Raw genomic sequence first — 16,066 nt, 5'->3', positions numbered from 1 at the left:
AGTATCCAGTCTGGGTATCCGCCCAGTCTCCAGATATTAACACTGTGTATGGAGTTCTCCGGTGGCTTTACATGATGTTTACATGATTCTATGACAGATAATGAGTATGATAATCTTTAGTGCAAATAGGAGGTGCAGCGATTACAGCCTTTCACACTTTTTCAAAAATAAGGGTGCTCATGGCCAGGAGGTCGGAAGTTCGAATCCCGAGCCTTGCTGCTTTGCGGAATCAGAGAGAGCACAATTGGCCGTGCTCTCCTCGGGTGGGTAGATGGCGCTGATGTGATGTTGGCCGGCACAGGTATATTTATATCTTATATAAATAAGCAATCAAACTACAGCACGTTTTAACGTCATCCAACTATTTCAGCAATCTGAACTCAATTCGAGGGCCAACATCGTCCATGAATCAGGGCCTAAACCTTAAGACTGATTGGTACTCTAATGCTGTATTCTGGACATATTCTGGGATTTTCCAACAACTAATCTCCTGTCTTATCTAACTTTTGCAAAATTCATGACAACTCAGAGCTGTGAATTTTACAACTAGGAATTTTCCAACCTGATAGCTTCCCAATGTTGAGAAAGTAGCCCTAATAGCTAGTACGCTAGCGCTTGTTTTGCTGACTGTACAGACTGACTTACTACAGTACCCCACTTTTTGACAGGCATTGTAATACTGTATCTTCTACTTTCCACCTTTACACTGGTACAGTAACGTTGTATTCATTACATCTGAGCTTGCAATTTCCAAATTTTGGAATATTGCATTTCCTACCCAAAAAAGAAACCCCAAAAAACCTGACACTGACAGTGAGCTAGCGCTGGTTTGGCTGATGTGTGTGTATGCACAGTGTTTACAGTTCAGTTAGAGTTTATTTAGTGCTTTGTTTATTTTAGAAGTGAATGCAGGCGATGGCAATTTCTTGGTAATATTGCACTGGGAATTACGAGCTGCAGGGACGTTTCAATGGGTTTTTCCTCACTTGGAGGTCAAGGACTTCCCAGTTTCCACATAGAAAATGGAGCTTAAGTCCCTCCAAACAGAAAACACGAGATCAATCTCCCATCAGAATAAACAGCTCCACTGACCCACAAGGCTGTGTAAGGTGGTCCACAGAGAACGACCGTGGTACATCTCGTGATTAGCATTGCCTTGATAGCACCAAATGGAAAACTGGATGATACCATCCTGTCATCATTCAAGATTTAGGCTTCCAACAGTGCAATCATCATCAGACTGCTCAAGTCAGCTCCACATGATTTGCCAGCCTCTTTCATTTACTTCTGCTGTGTATAATCCAAAACTGCAAAATCAGGGCCCTCCCAGCAGCAGTCTGGCAGTGGTTCTCACATCAGAACGCTCTTAGAGCTTCTGGTCATCAAAGCTGTAGGAGCTTTGTTAACGAAACACCAGGCGTACAGACTGGGGGAATCCTCATCTTGATCTGGGAATAGGTCTGTTGTGTTCTTGATGTGAAGCAAGCGAGAACGTGGCCCAGGACAAAGCTTGATGTGGAAGCCAAAAGACGGAGCGCAAGCTACGTAGTGAAATGTCCTCGGGGAGAAGAAGGCTTTTTGCAACACACTACATTGGTGACAGAGGCTGGGGGTTGCAACATGAGGTCCTATGTGGTAATCTGTTCCATTCGAGGTCTTGGAGAACAGAAGCTGCTCAATCATAGAGATGCTGTAATGTCAGGGACTGGTGACAGTAACTCATGTTAATTACTTTTTGAGTACAGTGACTCTAGGACATGAATGTAAGACCACACTTATTTTCCCTCCCTCTCACTCTTCACCCTCCTCTTCCATCCAATAAGACAGTGTTAGCCAGCGAGGGCGTCTGTTAGCTGCTGTAACAGGACCGTCCTCCAAGCGTGTTCAGCTGTCCAATGGAGTTGCACTAGCAGCAGTTTGAAAAGATGGAGTTGGCCGGCCTTACGTGTCTCTGAGGAAGCATATGCTAGCCCACCACCTTACAGTACTGGGATCACTGAGTGATGAGGGGTCTTAGCTTAGGGGGGTGTCTTGAGTCTATGGCCTGCAAATCTGGGTCGAGTCTTAAGTCTATGGCCTGCAAATCTGGGTTGAGTTATGAGTCTATGGCCTGCAAGTCTGGGTCAAGTATTACGTATATTGCCTGTAAGTCTGGGTCGAGTCTTGAGTCTATGGCCTGCAAGTCTGGGTCAAGTTTTATGTATATTGCCTGCAAGTCTGTGTCGAATCTTGAGTCTTTGGCCTGCAAATCTGAGTCAAGTCTTGAGTCTATGACCTGCAAATCTGGGTCGAATCTTGAGTCTTTGGCCTGCACATCTGAGTCAAGTCTTGAGTCTATGGCCTGCAAATCTGGGTCAAGTCTTATGTATATTGCCTGCAAGTCTGGGTAGAGTCTTGAGTCTATGGCCTGCAAGTCTGGGTTGAGTCTTGAGTCTATGGCCTGCAAGTCTGGGTAGAGTCTTGAGTCTATGGCCTGCAAGTCTGGGTTGAGTCTTGAGTCTTTGGCCTGCAAATCTGAGTCAAGTCTTGAGTCTATGGCCTGCAAATCTGGGTCGAGTCTTGAGTCTATGGCCTACAAATCTGAGTCGAGTCTTGAGTCTATGGCCTGCAAATCTGGGTCAAATCTTGAGTCTATGACCTGCAAATCTGGGTTGAGTTTAGAGACTATGGCCTGCAAATCTGGGTTGAGTCTTGAGTCTATGGCCTGCAAATCTGTATCGAGTCTTGAGTCTATGGCCTGCAAATCTGGGTCTGCCCTTGTTATTTAATTTGTTTTGTTTGAGTTTATCCAAGGTATTAACTCTGAATCTAGAGTCAGCCACCACGCAACCAAAAACCCACCTCTGGTTTAAGATAAAAATCCCCAAAAGAAAAACCTTTTATTGGTACAGAAAGTACTCTGTGGAACGTCAAAAAGGTTCTTCACACTCTAACAACTCAATTACCCTGGAAAGCAACCTTCTAAAGTTCTTTTGTGACACAGCATGTCTAACAAACACAGCACCTGTGCTTCTCCTTTCTGATGGTAAAAGATGGTAAGGTAGTGAAGGTCCCTCTCACAAACACTCAAACACTGCCAAGACATCCATGCCAAGCTCTGTACCACCAAGAACCTTATCAGTAAGTAAACACCAATGTTCCCAACATCTCCATCGTTGGCAGTGGGCAGAGCATGTGGATATGTGTGTGTGTGTGTGTGTGTTACATGAGTCCTACCTTGTCCAGCAGAGGCTGGCACTGTGGCACTTTGCTCTCTGGACTCTCCAGCTTAACGATGCTGATGAAGACATTTTCCTGGCGCTCATCCTCGCTGGTGTTGCACAGAGACAACGGGTGAGACTGCAGAGACAAAGAGGGAGGAGAGAAAGAAGACAATAAGAATTCATACAGGCACTGTGTATACACAACATGGCCAAAAGTTTGTGGACACCTGCTTATTCAATAATATTCACAACCAAGGGTATTAAACAGAGGCTTTACTGCCTTTGCTGCAGAAACAGCCTCTACTCGTCAGGGAAGGCTTTCCACTACAGTGGACAACACTGCTGTGTGGATTTGATGCCACATATCCCCAAGAGCATAAGTGAGGTCAGGTGATTTGTGATGCTAGATGATTAGTTCTACCACTCTACCGCAGTTCAACCGATCCTTAGCCCAGTGCTCTTCCTTTGGCCCACACTTGGCAAGTCCTGCTCCTCCAGAGTCTCCCATTCTGTCTGCCATGCTTTTCTAAAGAGATTCTACAGGCAAGTAGTATGAAGGGAAGTCCACATAATTACGGTGGATCTTAGGGCAATATTGAGACACTCAAAGACATCATCACAACACAATATTTAATCCTCACAACAAGCTGAAACAGAACCTGGGCCATCCAAACAGTGGTGCCTAACCGGGCTACTAATGTGCTGTGATATGGTGGGGAGTCACGGCGTACGCCTTCCCCCTGAATCCCACTAGAGAAGCCTCCTCTACATTTTGGTTGCCGGTCAAGGCTTCTTTGCGCCAGTGTGTTTCTACGTCTCTACAGTCCACCTCTGTTGTAAAAACAGCATTGCTGGGTAGTAATGTCACACACAGCGGCTGCCAAACACATGGGAAGCGAGACATTATCGGCCATAAATAAACCAAACAACATCTCTGCAAACATCCAACAGCTCTCACTGTTTTAGCAATGACAACAAGAAATCACTGTGCTGGGACATGGGAAGAAATTAGCTTGGGCTTTTTTGTCTTGTTTTGTTGTGTTTCAGGAAACGATCTGTGATTCCCCAAAAGTTAACCTCCTGAGAACCTGCAAATTACTATTATTAGCAGCAATTTAAATGTGGTAGGGCACGATTTCTCAACCGCTGGACTTTGGGCAAAAGTGGGCATCCTGTGGTGGTCTGTGACCCTATACTCAGAGGTAATAGCTTATAATGGGTCGGAAACTGCTTATGTCATAAAAACACTGGAAAGAACTAAAAGTTTTGTAAATTTTTAGCATTTTAAAACTGTAAAGTGAACAGATATGAATAGACGTATCCACTCTTAAATACCTCCAAAAAAATCTCAAATTTGGCTGTTTTTCACTTCTTGTCATGTCAATCTACATCTGGCAATTGCTCTTCATATTGTGAATTTCATGAGGCGTGGACCAATATAAACACTCCCAAATGACTTAATAATATGAATATGAATAATGAATATGAAATGAATAATAAAAATGTTTTATATTGACTTCCATAAAAAGTGTAGAAGCTGCTGTTTTGGGTCAAAAAAAAAAAAAAAAAAGCATATATTGGAGTAGGCCGATCCAAAATGATCAGTTTAGGACAACACAGCCAACAGGCATGTGCTTCAGACAGTTCAGACAATTCAGTTGGCCTGAATATGAGGCTGGTGACAGTCTAAGCCCAATGTTTATTAGCAAAATTCGCCTAGCATCTCAAATACTCATAGCATCTCCCATTTGTCAGATTTGTCTTGGCTGATCGACTGTATCTGGGGTAAGCAATCAATCAGGTTTGTTTGATTCAAGAGCCTTTAAGAGCTAGGGGATAAGCCACACCCAAGACTAAGCATAACAGTAACAGTAACTAAACATAAGCTATACGTACAAAAGTATCCAGACACTCCTAACAGAACATGTCACCATGCCCAAATGCCATCCGGTACACAGAGGGGTATAAAGCCCTGCAGCACTGGTGGAGTGTGGTGCAGTGGAACTCACTTCTCTAGAGTGCTGGAGCTCCAGCCAACACTTCTGGGATAAGTATAAGAGTGGCATTTCTGATCTATTACTTATCCTCCATCATCAGTACCTGACCTCACTAATGCCACCGAATCCTCACAGCAATGTTCCCAAATATAGGGTAAGGCCCTTGCAGTAGAGTAGAGGCTGTTACTACGGCAAAGGGAAACTAACACAGCCCTATTATCACCCTTGATTAGGACTCCCTTACAACAGTGTATAGTCCATCCCCACCCCACAGCAGTCAAGAAGTGTCCTGAAGTCAAGCTGCAAATGGAAAACAGATAAACCGGGTCTGTGTGAGGACAGCCAACATACCGATAATAAAAACACAATAAACTCTACTAAAAGATCATAATTGAATCATAAACCGGCAGACTAATCTAATCTTGCGCTAATCTAATCACTCGTCAAAGCGCGACCAAGTCAGGCCCACACTTAAGAGATTTCAGACTCCGTTCCAAACCACAGCTGCAGCTTCGTGCAGACATGATCCCTCCCAGCCTATCCAACAAAAAGTGTCTTCACAGGGAAGACTTCTGGCAGGACAGTATGTGTGTGCGTGTGTGTGTGTGAGTGCGAGTGTGTATGTGAATCCCCGTCCCTCTGATGTCGATGGTGGACAGGTGATAGATGCATGGCTCTTCCTGTACATGTGGGCGCACATTTGACTAATAGTCGCCTTATCGGAGTGGACCAAAAGAAGACGACAGAGGGCGAGAGGAAGAAAAAGGCCGCTCCACCCATTTCCCATTAAAAATGACAGGTGCTATATCAGACACGCAGCACCGTCCAGCCTCAGAGTCCCTCGCCCTGGCTCAGTACAGTGTTCAGACATGGACGTCTTAAGCTTGGGAAGTTTGTGATAGACATACTAGCACATCATCACGCTTTACATTGTGTCACTGTGTTTTATGACAAGTGGACCAATAGAAATGCTCCAAAACGACTTGGGAATAAACCTTTGTACGTTGACTTCCATTGGAAGTTGAAGAGGGTTTTTTTTGTCTCCTGTAAAGATAATGCAAGGTTTTTGTGTGACAGCGGCCTTATATATTTATATATAACTTGTTTTTTCAGATACCGCCACCGCCGCCAACTGGGTTAGGCTACAGCACGTGTTCACAGTCATTAACCCATCTACGCTCCACAAAGTCTAGAGTGACGTATTTTCTCAAAAGTGGTTCTACCCACTGGTTGAGTTCACGGTCACTCCCTAGTTATGTTAGTCATTACTCAGATGCGCTACGCCCTCACAGCAGCGAGTCCTGTGAGTGCTAACCAGTGGGATTATCAGTAGATACCACGGCTTAGTTTAAATGCAGAGATGATTGTATTGAATGAAAATGACGAAACATCTGAAATTCCTAGAAATGATTCCTGGATATCCGTATTTAGTTTGATTCCAAATCACTTTGGACCATTTCTATTGGTTCATTCATCACCATTTTCAAACAATAGGCAGCTGGCATGTTCAAATTTCTTAATGCATGTTCTGAAGGCCTAGAAAGCCCTGAAGCTCATTATAAGGTGCTTGCATTAAAAATACCTCCTTTGTAAGTTAGGTAGTTTTTAAAGGCGAAAAACTGGCTCTCAGTCAGAATCAGAATCAGTCAATATGTAAGACTGAAATATTGGTACAGGAGAAGGAGAATGGCTGCTACCAAACAATTCAGACAAACATAGGTGACATGAAAGGTGCTTCCTCTTCTTTTTCCAATCTACATTTGTACTTATTATTGATGCTTTTTCCTTCCTTGTGGTTAATGTGGTCTCCAGTTACTGACCCTTACTAATATTCGAACTATTAACATTCAGTTTAACGCACATACACTACGGCCGTGACCTAAATGCCTCCCTATATTCATTTTAGGACACTAATGAGCATGTCAGACATTTTTCTCTTGACAGCCTGCTCTCACCTGGCATTCACATGCATTTTTCATGATCAGATCTTGGACGGATTTCAATTGACCGCATTAAAAAAGCCAGGTGTAAACACCCCCAAGACGCACTGTGATCACTGTGATCACACTTCGAGGTGGTCTTGCCTGAGACGGATCTCGTCCATGTTTAATACAAGTACCATCCGTCAATCAGAAATACATCTGTCTGAAAAAAATGGAAGGTAAGGTGGTAATCATCCAACATCCTGACGTCACTAACAATCTTGTTGCTGAATGCAACCAAATCCTCACAGCAATGCTTCTCCAAAATCTAGTAGAAAACCTTCTTCCTGGATAGTAGAGACAGTTACTCCAACAAAAGGAGGATCAGCTCTTTTTATTGCCCTTGATTTTTGACAGCAGAAACAATGATTGAGCAGGTGTCCCAATACTTCCGTCCATGTAGTGTACCTACAATTGTTTTAGCTGGACCTGCTATTGAGACGGTGTCAGCTAAGCACTTCTGCCTTCCCTGTGGTTACGCAGAGATCAATTCATTGGCCCTTATTAATATTCAAATATCAACACTTATCTCACATCTTATGGTTGGGTGTCAGAATCGAGACTGATCCTCAACTGATACTCAATGTTTCAATACTGGTACAGGACAAAGAAAAGTGCAATTGTGTGGAAAAGTGGGATGGCAGCCTTGTTTGGGAGCTGATCCCATTAAAAAACCATTCTAAACCAACATTTGGACAGGACACTGTTTCCTGAGATCTGGTTTTGGTGTTTCTCTCCTCAGAGATCTGCTCTATTACACAAGAGGCCCAGAGTGGTGACTGAATGGCCTCAACCACAGTACAGTATTAAGCATGATATAAGGCCCCACCAGAAAGCCATATTTCTTGTTACTGGAGTGAGTCACTTTGAGGAGCACCATGGATTCCTGTGCTTTCCACCCAACATAAATCTACGCTAAATCACCCTCTCTTTCCTCCTCACCCAAAAAAGAACCCCAGGAGCAGCTCGGCTCATCCGCGCACGCTAAACCGAGCTCGTTGCGGCCTGCCTGTGGCTGGAGTGGGGCGCGGCGGGAGTCCCCCCACAGAATCCTAGGAACCAAAACAGGCCAGGGAGCATGATGACATCAACGGCCTAGGGAGGACGACGTTATATGGGACACACAGCTGGTATGGCGGATCAAGGGAGGAGTGTATAGCGTTTAACTCTCTATATACAGTTAACTCTATTAGGTCCTTTATGGTTTACACTGCTGGGAATGCCTGGAGCTCCAGCCAACACTTCTTTTGGGTGGCACTTTTGAGGGGTTACTAATCATCCACTATTAGTACCTGACCTCACTAATGCCATCAAATCCTCACAGAAATGTTTCAAAATCTAGTGTAAGGTCGTTGCAGTAGAGTAGATGCTGTTACTGCGGCAAAGGGAAACTAACACACTCTCTACTATCATCCTTAATTTCCAAAGCAACTGTGGAGGAGCAGGTGTCTACAAACTTTTGGACGTATGGTGTAACTGAGCTAACCCTAACACTAAGCACAATAGTGATGATATTCTGTATTTATTTATGTTGTTTACTATTGTCTAACTTTTTTTATTTATTATCTGTATTAATTTATATATATATATACACACACACATATATATATATATATATATATATATATATATATATATATGGTGCTTTTTATTTTCATACAATTAACCATATACCCGTTTATTTACTCTTGTAGAACATCCAAATTTGTCAGAGTTCAGAATATCATAATACTGAAAGTGTCAATATTGGTATTGGAAAAGGAAGAATGGTATAATGCCACACATGAGACCTATATATAGATAGACATAAATATATATATATACACCTATACATATATATATATATATATATATATATATATATATATATATATATATATATACACACACACATATATATATATATATACATATATTTGTGTGATGTATACATTTTATATACACTTTATACATACGCATATATACACTTTAAGAACCTAGACACTAGTCGGTCCAGTACAGCATTTCATCATCTATTTAATCTGTTTATGGAGATGACAGCAGACATTTAATAAAAGGGCAGGAACTCTGAGGCGCATTTCAGAGGCATTACAGCAACATCTGCTTTCAAGACACGGCCCTACCCGAGTGTTTCAATCGTCAATAAGGGCGTGAAATGCTAAGCTAAAGGTTTCTCATAAATGGGTCCGTTTGCACTGAAAGGCGAGGCGAAATTTCAGTGGAGCAATAAAGAGGGAGAAGAATGGGAGATTGAGATATAGAGAGGGAGTGAGAGAGAGAGAAAGAGATCTATTGCCTTTGCTAGCTAGACTGAACTTGGAACTAATTTGGAGCAATTATGTATAATTTAGCCTGCAAACTTCTCACGAGGCCTTGCAGAAAGAGCCATTTTTCATCAGCTCCAGCCCGAAGGCCTTGAGGTACCGAAGCCAGCGGAACATCCAAACACGTGTGTAGCCTCTGTGTGTGGAGTCCCACACAAAGCCAACCATTATCTTTATCCCGCACCATGCCAAATCCACTTACGGTCAAGCGGACATGAACACAGCACCACCATCTCCGAGTATTTTTACCTCATGAAACTACGAGGGTGGGGGAGAGAAAGACAGTGGCCCAAAACCAGTAGCAGTTGTGGGGTCATCACTCCAACCCCCAGAGACTCTGAGGGAGAGTCTTCATAGAACTGAGGGAGGGGGGAGGTGGGCCTGGGAACCAAAAATTCCCAATCTGGAGCCCAAAACCACAGCACGCACAAACATTCGCCGGCCCGAATGTTGACAGTGGTCAAAGCCGTCCGTCCGTCTCCGCCGAAGAGTGGGCGAGATGTCCATGTCCACGGCTTTGTAGTCCCGATGAAAAACATTCCGCCGCCACCGTTTCAATCGCAGTCTGACAACTAAAAATAGGCAAAAAAATCTGTCAGCCTCAAAAACAAACAGCGGGGCAGCGGAGCAGGGAAAAATAAATAGTGGCTGTGGTGAGAAGTCAATAATTTTTTCCCCCCTCCCTGTTTGGCCTATGGGTCTCCTTTCGTCCCGTGCCAGCAATGGGGCTAGTTCATGTGCTGCCAGTGTGGCTTAGATGCGGCACTCGCTCTCTCTCGCTCTTATTCTCTCTCCCTCTCTTTCTCTCCCTCTCTCTATCCCCTAAGGCCTTAGATCACTTTCTACCCTTCAATTTACTTCCATTCAAAGCCCACAGATGCAGAGGGCTTTCCCAAAAAGCTTCCGTTTCTTAGTTTACAAATAATGACAAACTAGACTCTTCGGTGCACGAAGCCATTTGAATAAAGTGCTGACCAAGACTGAGCGCAACTGTATTGTCATCTTAACCACATACGAGTCAGGCTACACTGCAACTAAACTGGGGTACAAAATTCATCGCTGCTGTCAAATAGCCACTTTACAGGAGAAGGACAAAAACTCATCATTCATCATGAAATTCTGACACAATGTCACCGTATGTGAAGAAGTGACCAGTGACTCAGGATTGGAAGCCGATCCAGGCATTTTTAACGGGTCAGGTATCAGCTTTTACGGTTCCGATCCACTTCCGATCCATAGGTTTGCTGTAGCAGAGTGGCATCTGATGTCCTCTCCGTGCCATTAATAGACAGGACCCTACTTTTTCTAAATACTGCCTGAGACAGAGTTCATCTGTGGCATTATTTCAGTGATCAACACCAAACTGAGCTTATCTGGACTGATAATGGGGTAACGTTACCAGTTAGCAGCCAAAACTAAAGCAAAGCTCCGCAGCACTGGGCTGAGGAGCAGTGGAGTTGACTTCTCTAGAGTGCTGGAGCCAATTTTCAATCTATTACTAATCATCCCTTATCAGTCCCTGATCTCTCTGATGTTCCCATGGCTAAATGCCATCAAATCCTCACACCAATGTTCCAAACTCTAGTGTAAGGTTGGTTATAGATAGGTTGAGGCTGTTGCTGCAGCAAAGGGAAACTCTCTAACTTTCTATTTTTATCCTTGATTACGAAAGCAACTGTGGAGGAGCAGGTGTCTACAAACTTTTGGACATATAGCGTATATCATTTTGCCCGGTATAATGTAATACTGGTATACCAGTTTTCCCAGTATCTCTAAAAAAATCCTGCCCAGTACTGGAACAATTCAAAGCATAATCATACTACATCATCTGTCAAATGCGGTGGAGGCACTATTATGTTGTGGGCATCTATAGCTTCCAATTATGGACTGTTGGTGTGATAACGCTTATGGCACTGAATGCAATCAAATCCTCACAGCAATGCTCCAAAACACCTGAACAGTAAAGATATTCACATCATCAAAGGCAGGATAAACTCTTTTTTAATAAACACTGAATGAGCCGGTGTCCCAATACTTTTGTCCATTTTGTCCACTGAATCAGGTCAACCACCACCAAAGGAAAGGGACTGTGTGAGTAGGTTACTGTTTAAGGCTGTCTGAATGATGTTAAAGGAGAGGAGGGGTTTCGGGAGTGATTGGCAAGTGCTCTCGGGAAGTCGGGCTCAGGCCCTTTATCCCCATTTCAAAGGCTTTGGCCCCCGAGGGCCGGAGACTCAGCCAAGTCTACAATGTGTCAGGAAAGAATTCGGTTACCCCCAAATCCTGTGCCCCCCATCGCTCCCCTATCCAACTGCACCAAAATATTTGGCTGGTGAGCCGGCGTGTTGTTCCGACCCAGTTTCCCGTGACAACCATCTCCCTTGGCCAGAATGTGTGTGTGTGTGTGTGTCTGTGAGACGTCCGTCACAGCTGGGATCCTCAATCAGCGGGTCTGATCCAAACAGCACTGCTACGCTCTACATCATCCTGCCAAACTTCTCCTTCACACACACACACACACACACACACACAGACACACACACTCACTCTCTCTCTCGCTCTCTCTAAGTAAAGAGGCAGCAGACTGTGACTGTGTGTGTTAGCCTACTTTGGCTTGCACTCCTGACAAGACAGATGCTAACTATTAAATGCTAATGGAAATGAAGGAGATGCTAGCTAATACCTGCTAATGTAACTGGACATCAGCTGACAAGCACTATTGGGACTGACCTCTAGACTATTTGAGAGGACACCCCCCTCTGGGGAACGCTAACTAACACTTGATTTTAACCCTTACCCATAGATCAGCCTGACCATTCGAGGCATGGACTCCACAAGACCTCCAAAAGGAGGCCCACCTCCTGTGGTATCCGGCAGCAAGCCGTTTGCAGCAGATCCTGTAACTCTAATCTGTTAGTTGTACATTAACAGCGATTAGGAAGATGCTACCAAATACATGCTAATATAAATTAATCAGATGATACACTATACGGACAAAAGTATTGGGACACCTGCTCATTCATTGTTTCTTTTGGTCTGATCAAGGGTCTGAAAAAAGAGTTGATCCTGCTTTTGTTGGAGTAACAGTCTCTACTGTCCAGGGAAGAAGAAGGCTTCCTACTAGATTCTGAGACACAGTTGAGGATTTGATTGCATTCAGCGACAAGAATATTGGTCAGGTCAGGATATTGGACAGTCACCACCCCACCTCATCCTCAACTCCTCCCAAGAAGGCATGGCTTTTGGAAATGTATGAATGCTATTTACACTATATGGCCAAAAGTCTGTGGACACCTGCTCATCCAATGTTTCTCAAAATCAAAGGTTTTTGAGTGGTCTGAGTGGTCCAGCGCTGTCACTATGATCAGAGGTTTTGGTAGCCATCAGCAGCCGAGGCCACATCACGTGCGATGGGGGAGAGCGTATGTATGAGTTGGGTAATTGGTGGTCCAAATTGGGGAGAAAATGGGTGAAAAATTGGATAAACAGTTTTGAAGGAAAAAAAAGGTTTGCTGTGGTGACTGTCTCTACTCTTAAAGGAAGGCTTTCTGCTAAATCGTGAAAAACTGCTGTGAGGATTTGACTGCATTCAGCCATAAAATTATTAGTGTGATCAGGCTAGATTAGTTCTACATTGTATAACCGCCACTCAACCCAAAAGTACTGAATGAAGCTTTCTGGCTCTAGAGAACACTGCCGTTCTACTGCTCCATATCTGAGTGCTGGGGGGCTTAATACCCTTTCAACCCACACTTGGCACGGGTCATAGTCACCCTGGGCTCATATGCAGCTGCTCCAGGGCTTTTCTATAGAGATTACACAAGCTGTGTGCAGAACTACACACCTGTATCAGCAATGGACGCACCTTAAAGCAGCTAAATTCACTCATTAGAACAGGTATCCAGAAGCTTTCGGACGTTTAGCACTAGGATATACCCGCTGGGAGTGGACCTACTGGGCTCCAGAGTAGGCCTGGCTACTACAGGTTGTGTACAGAGGAGATAAAGAAAGGGAGAGAGGCCGAGAGACAGGGACAGCGTTCTGAGATGGGCATTAGAGAAGTGGAGGGCATTATAGCACTGGTGCTGTCAAAACAGCAGCAGAGTCACATTTCAGCCCACTGCCTTTACTGCCCCCATGCACCGGGGACAGAGGAGCAGGGGGGAAAGAACACAGTCTGCCGAGAAATTGATACTATAATGACTGCAGAGCAATTACTGCACCAGCACAGAGAGAGAGAGAGAGAGAGAGAGAGAGAGAGAGAGAGAGAGAGAGCAGTCGGACTGTCAATGAGAAGGATTTGGAGGCATTGTGGCAGTTTCCGAGAAGTGAAGCATGGGGGGGGGGGGGGGGTGTACTAGGGAGGGGGTAAAGAGAAAGGAAGCCTCTGTAACCTCATCCTCTACAATCGCAGTGAATAACTTCACATGCACAGCCAGAGGACACCCCATTAGCAGCAAATTACCCAAGTTCAACTGCAAAATTACTGAACTCTATAGATGTTCCACTGTAACCCAATAACGTCTCAAACAGAGACACAGCCTCCGCCGTTCTCTTATCAGCCCTATTATGCTTCATTTCTATTGTCCAGTGCTTCAGTTCGGTCATCATAAGGGCCGGACAATGCAAGATATCCAATAACGAGGTACGCTGCCATATTCAACACACACATTACTAGGATCATGGACAATACTATGATTATGTAGCAGTTAGCGTAGCATAGTGAGTAACAACACTGCCTTCCCTGTGGCAGACTAGGGTTCAAGTCCTTGGCCAGGCAAGCACACCACAATACACTAATACTAATACGAGTCCTTGAGTCTTCTACCTGTGTCTGACAAATGCTGCAAATGAAGATTAGCTTTAGCTTCACAAGTTTGCTAGAACCATCCAGCACTCATGCGCCCCTTACAGACAGGCACGTTAACCCAGGGCATGTGTTGGCCTTCACCCTCACCAGTGTCGGGGGCATTTATTTGTTATGTTTGGTATTTATTGGTGTATTATTATCTGGTCTCAGGACTTTTATTATGAAATTTGAACTCTCCGTGAGCAGAGAGGCACAGCAGCCCCTCCCTTCTCATTTTTCTTGCAATACCATCATCACCGCCCATGTGTGTGAGGTCCCCTGCGATGCTCCTCCTCATCCTCCTTGTGCTGCTACAACTACAGTCACGTTTTTATTTTTATTTTTATTTCGGACTTCCTACCAAAGTGTCGGTTCTTGTGACACCCCGATCCTCTGATAGTGGTCCTTTGAATGAAATGGCCAGACGTTCTTTTACAACGAAGCACTCGTCCCCAGTCGTCACTGGCAGAGAGACTTTTTCATCAGAGGCCCTATTTCCCGTGTTTGCAGCTTTGCACTGATGGTCCACCTCCACAAAACACCACAGAGAGGGCAGACTGCCATCTTTCATCAGCTCACGGTTCAACCTAGCAAAAACAGACGAGAAGAAGCTAACCCCTGAGGTGGAGAACAGAGAGCCGTATACACCTGTATCCACATTCAAGGCACAGTGAGCCCTCAAGACCTCGAGAGTCCATGAGAACATCGGCCTTCTGCTGCACTGTGTGTGAAACAGCTAGGCTGGTGTGCCGATGCTAAAATCCTCAGAAGAACAGATCACCACAGTATTCAGCATCTCTCGTGGAAGAGAGAACTAGTGTGCCCCCACATTTAGGTCAGAAGACCCATCGAGAGTCATGGTGTTTGCTTCCATCAGCTGCTTGGTTCACTGCAGGTCTTCACAGCTTTTACACTGTTTACAGATGCAGGTTAAAGATACGACTGATCCTGAGTCACTGCAGAAGATGGAAATGCTGCTGCACACACACTACCCAGCAGAGGGGGCAGTGCTCTAGAGGGTGTACTGCACACACACACACACTTAGACACACACACATACACACACAAGACAAGATTGGCGGCAGACCACGGACATGCATTACTGCACCAGTGACCTGCCACCATCCCCGAGAGAAAGTGGAGCGGCATAAACACACCCACCCACACAAACACACACACACACACACACACACACACTCTGAGGGACATTCTTTCTCTACCACTCTCTCTCTCTCTCTCTCTCTCTCTCTCTCTCTCTGTCTCTCTCTTTATCTCTGAAGTAATTGAGATAGATTAAGGTAGCCAGTGGGACGTCCACTCTGAGTGACCCCTGTCTCCTGACCCAGGAAGAAGAACAAAGTAGTGGACAATTGTTCTGGATAATAGGTCATTATAGGTCGTTAACCTCCATGGTAACGACTCAAGACCAAAAAATCACAGGTTCTCGGATCCATCTTATCACCTCATCAGTACTGAGAGATGCTCTGAGTGCTGCGTGATCAAATAATTCCATTTCATTCTCATCCACCTCCAATGGATCATTGCTGTGAGGATTTGATTGCATTCAGTGACAAGAGTGTTAGTGAGGTCAGGATGTTAGATGACCAGCACCCACCTTACCCCAACTTATCCAAAAAGTACCGGATGGAGCACCAACCATCAGTCCAGAGAACACTCTGCTGTTCCTCCTCTGCTCCACAGCTCAATGCTG

At 44.6% G+C, this 16,066-nt stretch overlaps 1 protein-coding gene across 1 annotated transcript in view; it reads right to left on the bottom strand.

Moving 5' to 3' along the window:
* Positions 1-16,066, bottom strand: part of rnf43 (ring finger protein 43) — a 140,202-nt gene that overhangs the window by 41,597 nt on the left and 82,539 nt on the right. The window contains exon 2 of the mRNA XM_072663471.1: positions 3,217-3,339. Within this exon, the coding sequence (XP_072519572.1) occupies positions 3,217-3,339 (123 nt within the window). The remainder of the gene's footprint in view (positions 1-3,216; positions 3,340-16,066) is intronic.

Source organism: Salminus brasiliensis, chromosome 1 (genome assembly GCF_030463535.1).
Source record: "Salminus brasiliensis chromosome 1, fSalBra1.hap2, whole genome shotgun sequence".
Lineage (NCBI taxonomy): Eukaryota > Metazoa > Chordata > Actinopteri > Characiformes > Bryconidae > Salminus > Salminus brasiliensis.
Note: the sequence above shows the minus strand (reverse complement) of the source record. Positions and strands in the feature narration are given on the sequence as shown.